Genomic DNA, 11636 nt, shown 5'->3' with positions numbered 1-11636 from the left:
ATGGGGACCTTGACGCACTTGAAAATTTCGAGCTCAACGACTCGCAACTGAAGGCCGTGCGCGACTGCGTTTCAGCAGTGCAGGAACCGACGCCCTCCGTGCGCCTGATCAAGGGCCCACCCGGGACGGGGAAGACGAAGACCATCAGCGCGCTCCTGTGGTCCATGCTGATCAAGAACCACAGGACTGTGACCTGCGCCCCGACGAACACCGCGGTGGTGGAGGTGGCTTCTCGAGTCCTCAGTCTCATCGAGGAGTCCTCCGGCGGTGGCAGCAAGAAGTGCTTCCTGAGTGATGTCGTGCTCTTCGGCAACGAGGACAGGATGGGCGCGGGCGGCGACCTAAAAAGGATTTTCATGGAGTCCCGTGTTCGCCGCCTGCGTCAGTGCTTGACGCCAGGGTCAGGGTGGACACACTGTCTGAGTTCTATGCTCAGTCTTCTTGAGCATCCTTTGGTTCAGTATGAAAGGTATATTGAAGGCATCGAGAATGACATAGATGAATTGATTTCAGAAGAAAAGGAGGCAAGGGATGATCTTGTCACTAAGATGAAGAAAGTGCAAACTTCATCCAGAAAAGAAGAAATCAAAGAGTTACAGAAAAAGCTACAGGACATACAGAAAAGTATACAGGAAATAGAGAGAAATAAAATGTCGTTCAAGACCCACTTTCAGAGTAACTACAAGCGTCTGGAGAAAGATTTGTGCAGCTGTGTGGAGATTTTCTGCGATGATCTTCCCAGATCTGCAGCCTCTGAAGAAAATTTTTGCTGCATGGCTGAGGTTCCGCCCTTGCTCAACGCGTTTGCAGAGCTCGTACAATCTGAATCTGATGAACGCCTGCGAACCCTGTTTGAAAGTGACGACGATGGAACAGACCGTTCTTTGTTCAGGAATTTTTTGACCCATGTGCACGACGGTGTGAGTTTTGAGCTGAAGCAGGCAAGGTCGTCGTGTCTTCGGAAGCTCAAACACCTATCTGTTCACTTTGAGCTGCCAGAATTATTCGACAGCCGAACCATTGAAGAATTCTTGCTTCAGAGGGCAAAGAGCGTGCTCTGCACAGCATCGAGTTCTAACCGTCTGCACTACCAGCCGAAGGCCCAGCCGTTCGAGGTCCTCGTCGTGGACGAGGCTGCGCAGCTTAAGGAGTGCGAGTCGCTGATACCTCTGCAGCTCCCCGGCGTCCGTCAGGCCGTTCTCATCGGTGATGAGCGCCAGCTTCCGGCACTGGTGAAAAGCAAGGTAACTGCCATGACATGAAATCTGCACTGTCAGTTTGGATGAAAAAATTCTGATCTATTGACAATTTAAACTCTTGCAGGTTTGTGAAGATGCTGGATTTGGAAGAAGCCTGTTCGTGAGGCTGACATCCCTGGGGCAGCACCAGCACCTCCTCGACGTACAGTACAGAATGCACCCGTGGATCAGCAAGTTCCCCGTCGAGAGCTTCTACGGCGGCCGGATACTCGACGGACCCAACGTCCTGAGCAGGAGCTACGAGAGGCAGCACCTCACCGGCCCCATGTTTGGATCCTATTCGTTCATCAACATCGAGGGCGGCAACGAGAGCACCGGCAAGCACGACAGGAGCCTGATCAACCCCGTCGAGGCCGCCGCCGTGGTCCGGATCCTGCAGAGGCTCTCCAAAGGTAGCCCAGCTCCCTCCCCACTCCGAGTCAATTTTTCTACTCGGTTATCACATCCGACGATTTTTCACACGTCGTGCACGTGCACGCATGCAGAGTCCGCTGACAAGAACAAGGCGGTCCGCGTGGGCGTGGTGTCGCCGTACAAGGGCCAGGTGCGGGCCATCGAGGAGAAGCTCGCCGGGGCGTGCGCGGCGCACGCCGGGTTCTCGGTGAAGGTGCGGTCGGTGGACGGGTTCCAGGGCGCCGAGGAGGACGTGATCATCTTCTCCGCTGTGCGGAGCAACACCGCCGGCAAGATCGGCTTCCTCGCCGACATCAACCGCACCAACGTCGCGCTCACCCGGGCCAAGTGAGCGCCTAGCCAGAACGTGCGCGCGCCTGTGCCTGTGTAGGCACGAACCTTTTGTGCGTTTCACTCACCGTGGCGTGTTCTGTGTCGTCGCAGGCATTGCCTGTGGATCCTGGGCGACGCGAAGACGCTGGCGAGCGGCAAGACCATCTGGCGGCAGATCGTGGCCGACGCCAAGGACCGGGGCCGCTTCTTCGACGCCAAGGACGACGAGGACCTCTCCAACGCCGTAATCAAGGCCGCCATCGACCTGGACCAAGTGGAGAGTCTACTCAAGTTCGATGGCCTGCGTATCCGTGGCGGTGGCGGGTCGCGGTCAGGGGTCCGATGGTAAACGCTACCAAATTGAGAAAACTTTGGCCGTACGAGGCCGGCTCCCATTAGCAGATTATTGTCCATCACTAGAGTTTACCTTGCTTTGTGTATGAGGTGACGATTGATCTGGACCCCTGAACAAAAGAAGGTACCAACCATCTCGCTTGCTTGTTCAGTGTTCACTATCTTCACGCGCGTCTTCGAATATAGAAAAAATCACGAGTTCTGCATGCGACGTTTTTTTAATCGAGATGATCAATCGAACCGATTTAGTTTCTGGATTCGCTGACGAATGGTGGAACTGTGGAAGCTGTCGCGAGTGTCTGTATAAAAAAAGAGCAGCACCCAGTCACATAGGCACGACGTCCATAACAGTCAGCAAAGATGGTCGTCGGCGAGAGCGGGGGCGCAGACGCCTTCTTCTCCAAGTACGAGGCGCTCGCGTCGTCCCTCCCGGCCCGGCAGGGCTTCGGGATCACCCCGTACCGGGAGTACCACGGCTTCCGATCGCCGAGGATGCCAAGGCGCCGATCGCCGAGGATGGAGGCCGCGGCTGTGGCGCCGGCGGCGGGAGCTGTGGATCGGGAGGCGACGGATTGGTTTTGGTTTGATTTGGGTGAGGAGTCGTTGCAGGGCAGGGCAGCTGCTGCTGCTGCTGCGGCAGCGGCGGTGAGGGAAAGCCGTCGTCGTCCTGGACGGCCCCATGGCTGCGGCCGTCTGCTGGTCCGCACGGTGAATGAGCAGCAGCCGCACAAGGGCAAAAGGGTCAAACACCTCTCCAAATACATGTATTTCAGTTTACCAAATTGATTAAAAAGACCAAACATCATGTATAGCAAAGAGACAATGTTTCAAATGTCATTTTAGCGAAGTTGATGTTTGAAGTCCTAAAACAGCGAAGCGCAACATTTGGAGTCCCAAAAACACAATTTTCTCGGAAGGCACACATGACGCCGGAGATGGCGCAGAAGCTCGACGGCATCGTGGAGGAGAAGCTGTGAGGATCTGGGCTCTCCATCGCAGGTGAATGATGGAGGTAGCGCCTCGTCCCTCCAAACTGCGGATCTTCAAATGTGTTCTGCTTAGTCTTTACAAAATATAAGTGTTTTGTTTTAGCTTTTGGCTCTGGTTTGTCTTAGGCCAAAAGTCCGACCTACGTTGTGAAATGTGATGGCTTCGTTGCCATACATGAATTATAAATGTTTCCCATGTTTAAGACTGGGCGGAATAAAAATATACTGTCATACCACTGTAACATGTATTGTACTGTGTCAGGAACAAAAAGATTGCCATCTTGAGCTGGTGATTTTTTTCGTTATATGCAGAGCCTCTTAAATTGGATGTAGCATTTTGTTTTCTTGCTGATTTTAAAAAGAAAAAAATCTAGTTTACACCCTCGAGCCATCATAAAAATATATATTTTTGAACCTTCAAATACGAACTGGATAACAGAGGCCATCTGACTGGTCAGTAGTTTCGAAGGTGGATTTCCATTTTGTGAGAACTAAAATTATTTAAATTGAAAAAAAATAAAAGTAATTTATTTTAAATAAACAAAATGCAAAATGGGTATCAAAAGTTTTCTAAAAGTATAATCAATTTATTGGCACGATACTTTTTAATTTGTTCAGATCCAATTTTTGCGTTTATAATATTTAGTAGCTTGCAGTTATACCTACTATTTTGAAATAACTAATATTCAAGTAGAGAAGTAATAGATAGGTTACATTTTAAAAAATGGTACCAGTTTCATATTTTTTAAATTTAGAATAAATTAATTTTGATTTTTTATATCTAATTAGAATTTTTTATTTTTTTAAGAAAATATAAACCTACCTTCGAAACCACACGAAGGAACAAATTTACCCGATTTTAATAATTGGATGACCTATGTTATCCGGTTTTGTAGTTGACGGTTAAAAATTGAATTTTTGCAATAGTTTGAGTATGTAAATTGGACTTTTCTTTTTTAAAAACTAATATGATTTGCGACAAGATTTAATTATGGTTGTCTCCGCAACATTCTCCACCAAAATGCCCCTACTGATTGTTAATCACTACTGATCTTAGACATCCAATCAAAATGGACAAAAAAATCAAAGCAAGTACATTAACTTTTTGTAGAGTTCACTTTCCATTTTCAGCTTCGCCACCAGACATTCAGCTGTGTTAATGTGTTTGGTATGAGGGTTGTAGTGGGTTGGAACGGATCGGACTCAGATGAATCGGCATTTGGTCACAGATGCATGTATGTTGATTTCATCCCACGAGAGAATATTCCGTGTAAATTCGGGTTCATTTGATCCGCTCAAAACGAGCGGTCCGGTCGACCCGCTTCTCAACCCACTTTTCAACCCGTATGCCCCCACAGATTTCGGGCCCACACGTCAGTGACTTAAAGTCACGTTACTGAATCCGCGTCCTCCGCGTACGTCTCGCGAGCATAGGGCGGGCGGCCGTCTGGTGAGCAAGGTTCACATTTTCGGCGAAATTTCGGCGAAATTCCGGAAAAAATTTCGTTTCCGCTAGTTACCGGGAAGAGAAATTTCGCTATTTTTCGGTGAATTTCGTTTCGAAATTCAAAAATTCAAAAAAAATTGTAAAAAAATATGATAAAAAACTAGGTGCTTTTTTGAACGAGTAGCACTTGAAATCGTTCAAATATAAGTTGATTTGGTTGGTTAAAATCACTAAATGAGTTCGGACCCGTTAACCCGTTAACACGGTAAACCTTATCTGCTCGTCAGTCATCACCCCTCAGGGTCGCCCGAGCATCTTTTTTCCCCTCCACGGTCTCCTCTCTGGTCCCCTCCGCCGCCGCCGGCGATTTTCGCCTCCCCACACCGAAATCTCGGCGGAAAGGCGGCGAAATCCGGGCGGGATGGGGCGGATCCCGTTCCCTGGATGCGCTGCCGGAAGGGCGCCGTAATCCGGGCGGATTTCGGTCCATTACCGGCGGAAAACCGGTGAAACTGACCGGATTTCGTCTCGGCTCCGGGAACTAAGGTATGAGAAGGGTTTTTTTTTATGTTGACGCTTGTTGATGTCGATCTAAGTTAGTTGATTTGAGATTCTAGAGACCATGTGACATAGAAAGCATAGAAAAAATCAGTTAGTTGATATGTATGAATTTTTTCATGTTAGTTGATATGTATGAATTGGTAGTTTTAATGAATTGTTAGTTTATGTGATATTCATGGGTTGTTAGTTGGTATTCATCAAAAAGAACACGAGTTGCTACTTCATGTGTTATTCATGAACTTACACCTTGCTATTTTTCTGTAATTGTAGGACAATGCCAGACCTAGTGTGGGAGCATGGCCAAAAGATCAGGGGTGGTTTCAAATGCAAGTATTGCAGGGAGGAGAAGAGTGGGGGAGGAGCAACAAGGTTCAAAGAGCATTTGGCACATAGGGGGAAAGATGTGATGGACTGCCCTTCGGTTCCAGCCGAAGTTAAGGCCTTCTTTAGTGAGCAGTTGGACAGGAACAAGGCTAGAGCTAAAGCAAGGGCCCGAGAAAAGCTGCTGAGGGACCAAGCTGCAAGGGGGCCGCACATTGACCTAGAGAAGGAGGGAGGCTAGGGGCTCGACGAGGATGCAGAACTACAAGCGGCCTTACACCAGTCCCGCCAAGAGTATGAATTTATGCAGCAAGCTGGGCCACGATATGATAGGGGTGGCGGATCGGGATGTAGTAGTCGTCCTGATCGAGGGAGTGGTGGTGTAGGAGGCAGTGGTGGTGTTGGAGGCAGTGGTGGACCGCTGCCTTCGATGTTCAGAAGGAGCCAGTCACAAGTCCCCGAGAGGGTTAGGGACTACCATCTAGGGTTGAGCAGTGGTCCACGGCAGCAAAGGATTGATACCGGCCCATGGACTGTCAAGGGGAGGACATCAAAAGAGCTTCTAGGGAGGGCATGGGCGAAGGCGTGCCATGCTGTCGGTATTCCCGGCCGGAAAGTCGATGACCCATACTTTAAGGCTGCGATCATAGAGACCCAGAAACAAGGTAACAACATCTATTTTCAGTTACATTACATATCCTTCATTGTGATTTTAATGCTTTCTCTTCTATGACCGCAGGTGTTGGAATCAAAATACCATCAGGGAGGGAGATAGATGGAAAATATTTGGATGAGAATGTGAAGGAGATAGAGAAAGAGATAGAGAAGTGGAAGAACGAGTGGGATGAATGTGGAGTCACGATCATGTGTGATTCGTGGACGCCACTCGGTCATTAATTTCTTGGTGTATAGCGGTGGCACCATGTATTTCTTGAAGTCCATCAATGCGTCCGACAAAATACAGGACCATCAATACTTGTTGAAGGTAAGTCCATGTATCGATGCATTGTTCTCACCTTGGCATAAAATATAGGACCATACGCATATCACATTGGCAATGTTGTGCATGAGATACGAGCAGTGGTCATGAAAGTGGAGCCTCACAATGTGGTTCAGCTTGTCACGGATAATGGTTCGAACTACAAAAAAGCCTGCAAAATTCTCTGTCACGAGTTCCCTACCATTGCATGGCAGCCTTGCCTTGCCCATACCATCAACCTTATGCTGAAGGACATAGGGAAGTGGCCGGAGCATGATGCTTGTATTCGAAGCGCGCAACGAATTTGCAGCTGGCTCTACAACTCCAACAGTTTACACAGCATGATGAGGGAAGCCATCGGTGGAGAGTTGGTTAAGTGGAATGTAACAAGATTTGGGACTAACTACATGTTCCTTGAAAGCATGTATAAGAAGAAGGACCAGTTCATGACATGGTTAGTGTCACCTGAGTTCTGACGGTCACGCCACTTCAAAAGTGAAACTGGAAGGTACATTTACGAATGCATCACAAGTCTTGAATGGTGGGCGAATATGGAGTATGTGATCAATGATGTTGAGCCTCTGTACATGTTTCTGAGATTTGCTGACACAGACAAGACACCTAATTTGAGTGAGGTGACAATGGAGTATCAAAACATGAGGCAGACATATGCCAGCAAGTTCAGCAGTGACTACCCCCGGTTTGAAAAGATCATGGCTGTGATAGATGCAAGGATGAACACAGTGATGTCAGGCACATATATGGCCACTGCTTGTGCTCTTAACCCTTACGTGCAGTACAGTTTGGGCACATCACAGACAGTCATGGCAGTAATGCGCAATGGGCTGGAGAAAATGTTGGATACTAATTCAGCAGCAATTGCATTGCATGAATTTGAAATATTCAGGACGAAGCAAGGTGAGTTCTCTAGTGACATTGCTAGGCGAATGGCCATTGACCGGAAAACTTCACCAGCTGCTTGGTGGGCTACATTTGGGGGAGATACACCAGTGTTGCAAAGGGTCGCCCGACGTGTCGTGGGGGTTCTAGGGGTACCCACAGCCGGGTGGCGGAACGCACCCGCCTATTCCCCGTGAGGGAGTACTCGGGGAAGTACTAGGCGATGGGGCTGAATCTACGCTGAGACTAGGGCCCAAGAACACACGATTTAGAGTGGTTCGGGCCGCCGGAGCGTAATACCCTACGTCCACTGGGAGATGTATTGTTCTTGGTGTGTATGAATCTATCCTCTGCCGGCCTTGGTTCTTGCCCAGCCTGCCTGAGGTTTTCTAGCGGCGCTCCCTCCTTTTATAGATCAAGGGGGAGCGGATACATAGAACGTTGATGCCCCGACAGGTGGGCCCAACGTGACTGTGGCTACAGTGGTAGCGAATCTTTTCCTCCGATATGCGTACTGCTGCTCCTCTGACACAGGGGGGTCTTCTCTTGTCCCGTCAGCTAGGTGCCCGTTGGAGTAGCGTAGCTTGCGGCGTGGTCTGCTGAGGCTATTATGTAGCGTCATAAAGGGCGAAGCCGAGCCGTCGTATCCATCTGTTACGGCAGACTGGCAGACGCGGCGTGGGCGGCGCCAGTGCCCCCACTACCTTGGTAATACGCGATCAATAGTGTCCCCTGGCTAGTCAAACGCCTCGGCTTCTGCTATATCAATGCGGACGTCCACCTACCGCAATGAATGCGAAGGTAGGTGGACCTCAATATGGAGACCAAGGGCCTCATACACGTGTCGGCCCCGGACCAACATGAGGCGGGACGTCGAAACCTTCCCTTGGAGAGGGGTCCGATTGCTATGCGGGGGGTCCGGGACCCTCGGGAGGTCCGGAGCCCTGGCTGCTTGTGCTTGAGCGCCTGTCTCTCCTGGGACACGTGGCGTCCCCGGACCTTCCCCGGCCGTGGAACGGGTCCGGACCATTGTCGGGAGGACAGGACTTCGGACCGCAGGGGTCCGGCTGTTTGGTTGTAGTCAAGGATGACTACTAAGGCTCTTGCCTAGACACAGCAAGAGGGGGTACCCCAGTCCTGGGGTACCGACAGTGGCCCCCGGGCCCACCTCGGGAGAGGTACGAACCCGCGGGTGGGGCCACCACCGTGATGTGTTCCTACGCAACTTGATTGCGTTGGTGTGCTCTTGGAGAGTGCGGGCATCCCGGACCCCTGAGGCCGGTATGCCTGTTGCCAGGTTTAGGTACTAGAGCGCTCTCCATGGGGCGACGAAGGTGTAGGCTTAGGGTACGGAACCAAGCTAAGCGGCTACACAGACTTCGGATCGCTCGGGGAGCAAGCACCACTTCCCGGACCCGGCTTTTGTCGACCGTGGCGAGCGGTCTCCGCCGGAGCGGGCCACCGGAGTGGACTTGGAGCGACCGTGGCGAGCGGTCTCCGCCGGAGCGGGCCACCGGAGTGGACTTGGAGCGACCGTGGCGAGCGGTCTCCGCCGGAGCGGGCCACCGGAGTGGACTTGGAGCGACCGTGGCGAGCGGTCTCCGCCGGAGCGGGCCACCGGAGTGGACTTGGAGCGACCGTGGCGAGCGGTCTCCGCCGGAGCGGGCCACCGGAGTGGACTTGGAGCGACCGTGGCGAGCGGTCTCCGCCGGAGCGGGCCACCGGAGTGGACTTGGAGCGACCGTGGCGAGCGGTCTCCGCCGGAGCGGGCCACCGGAGTGGTCTTGGAGCGACCGTGGCGAGCGGTCTCCACCGGAGCGGGCCACCGGAGTGGACTTGGAGCGACCGTGGCGAGCGGTCTCCGCCGGAGCGGGCCACCGGAGTGGACTTGGAGCGACCGTGGCGAGCGGTCTCCGCCGGAGCGGGCCACCGGAGTGGACTTGGAGCGACCGTGGCGAGCGGTCTCCGCCGGAGCGGGCCACCGGAGTGGACTTGGAGCGATTGTTGCTGACAATCCGATGAAGCATGTTACCGGACCTCATAGTAAGGTGCAAAGAAACCAAGCCTTATACTAGAAGAGAGCCCGGGACCTCTAAAGACAGCAGTCCTGGATACTAGAGTACTTGTAACAGGGTAGTGAAGTACGTAAACTTAGGGTACATTACCAGGCTAAGCCACGCGGAGCTTCTCTACCCCAGGATACAAATACCACTTCTCCAGAGCAGGTCCTTAGGGGTCCGGACTGCCTTCCAGCTAGAAGGGGTGTCTTCACCTGACCACAAGCCAGCAACTTAACTTGGATTGTAAGCAATAAGGGAAACTCCGGTCAAGAGGAAAGAATAGTTAAACCAAGGCGAATAAATGTAATCAGGGTGGAGCCTAGGTAAAACTGAGAGAGAAAATCTCCTTTATTATTGTGGTTGTCACGGTATACATCGGAGGTCGGGATTACGAGGTCGGACCTCCACCGCTCCGGACCGCTTTTGCCTGTTTGTGTGATAGGGCCAGAGGTCGGGTTTACAAGGTCGGACCTTGACCGCTCTGGACACACACGTAGACGCCACGCTATTACAAAGGAGAAAATCTCTCATTCCTTTCTTAGGAGTAACCTACGGCTGCATGCTATACAGCGCGTGAAGGCGCCCTGGACGTGCCTGAACCGCATCATCCAGCATCACCTCGGGAGCTCGGGGGACCTCTCCTTGCCTAAGAGCTGTCACATGCTTACATGGCATGAGACAAATTCTTTGGCTTTGAATGGAAGAGGCCCCTTCCCCTGCCGTCGCCGTTGCCGATGGAAACCAGAGCCCTTGCGCAGCAGATGGACCGGTGCGACGCGTGGAGAAGTGCGGTCGTTCGCCGGCTTGTCCTTGGTGCTAGCGCCAGGGGCCCCCGCGCGAGGAGGCGGGGTCCCGTCTGCAGCAGCACCGAGCAACGCTGAGGTGGATCTCCGGTGCTGGAGACGGCAGGACGACACGGTCCACTTCCTCCGGGATGGTCGTCGGCTCCAGGCTCCATGTTGAGAGGAAGCCTTGAGCCGACACCATGCCACCACAGAGGAGGTGTGGCCGTTGCTTGAGAGAAAACCTTGAGTCGACGTAGGGGCAGCAGCGCCCAGCGGCGCCTCTGCTGTGCGCCGCTACGCCGGCTCCGAGGTGTCGCAGTGGCGACGCACAGCAGGCGTCGCTGTCGTGCGCCGCCGCACCGAGGGCGTTGCTGCGCCGGTGCCAAGACAGGTGGAGTGTGTGTGGCCCTGCCTTCCTTCATCTTCAGGTTCGTCGTTGCAGAGGGAGAACACAGCCTAGAGGCCCGAAGATCCAACCTGCGCCTGACTTCCCCACGGACGGCGCCAAAATGTCGTGGGGGTTCTAGGGGTACCCACAGCCGGGTGGCGGAACGCACCCGCCTATTCCCCGTGAGGGAGTACTCGGGGAAGTACTAGGCGATGGGGCTGAATCTACGCTGAGACTAGGGCCCAAGAACACACGATTTAGAGTGGTTCGGGCCGCCGGAGCGTAATACCCTACGTCCACTGGGAGATGTATTGTTCTTGGTGTGTATGAATCTATCCTCTGCCGGCCTTGGTTCTTGCCCAGCCTGCCTGAGGTTTTCTAGCGGCGCTCCCTCCTTTTATAGATCAAGGGGGAGCGGATACATAGAACGTTGATGCCCCGACAGGTGGGCCCAACGTGACTGTGGCTACAGTGGTAGCGAATCTTTTCCTCCGATATGCGTACTGCTGCTCCTCTGACACAGGGGGGTCTTCTCTTGTCCCGTCAGCTAGGTGCCCGTTGGAGTAGCGTAGCTTGCGGAGTGGTCTGCTGAGGCTATTATGTAGCGTCATAAAGGGCGAAGCCGAGCCGTCGTATCCATCTGTTACGGCAGACTGGCAGACGCGGCGTGGGCGGCGCCAGTGCCCCCACTACCTTGGTAATACGCGATCAATAGTGTCCCCTGGCTAGTCAAACGCCTCGGCTTCTGCTATATCAATGCGGACGTCCACCTACCGCAATGAATGCGAAGGTAGGTGGACCTCAATATGGAGACCAAGGGCCTCATACACGTGTCGGCCCCGGACCAACATGAGGCGGGACGTCGAA

At 52.6% G+C, this 11636-nt stretch overlaps 1 protein-coding gene across 1 annotated transcript; it reads left to right on the top strand.

Annotated features, from left to right (window-relative positions):
• Nucleotides 1–2334, top strand: LOC120655910 (helicase with zinc finger domain 2-like). The gene is made up of 4 exons (XM_039933894.1): nt 1–1244; nt 1324–1651; nt 1745–2000; nt 2097–2334. Exons 1-4 carry the CDS (start codon nt 165–167, stop codon nt 2332–2334), a joined length of 1902 nt encoding a protein of 633 aa, XP_039789828.1. The 5' UTR covers nt 1–164.
• The last annotated feature ends 9302 nt before the right edge of the window (nt 2335–11636 follow it).

This window comes from Panicum virgatum, chromosome 1K, assembly GCF_016808335.1.
Source record: "Panicum virgatum strain AP13 chromosome 1K, P.virgatum_v5, whole genome shotgun sequence".
NCBI classification, from domain to species: domain Eukaryota; kingdom Viridiplantae; phylum Streptophyta; class Magnoliopsida; order Poales; family Poaceae; genus Panicum; species Panicum virgatum.
Note: the sequence above shows the minus strand (reverse complement) of the source record. Positions and strands in the feature narration are given on the sequence as shown.

Excerpts from the sequence above, each read along its gene's own strand:
- LOC120655910 (XM_039933894.1), top strand. The coding sequence starts at position 165 with ATGCTGATCAAGAACCACAGGACTGTGACCTGCGCCCCGACGAACACC. Across the intron at positions 1,652-1,744 it reads CCTGCAGAGGCTCTCCAAAG|AGTCCGCTGACAAGAACAAG; the intron begins GTAGCCCAGCTC and ends GCACGCATGCAG. Across the intron at positions 2,001-2,096 it reads GTCGCGCTCACCCGGGCCAA|GCATTGCCTGTGGATCCTGG; the intron begins GTGAGCGCCTAG and ends GTGTCGTCGCAG.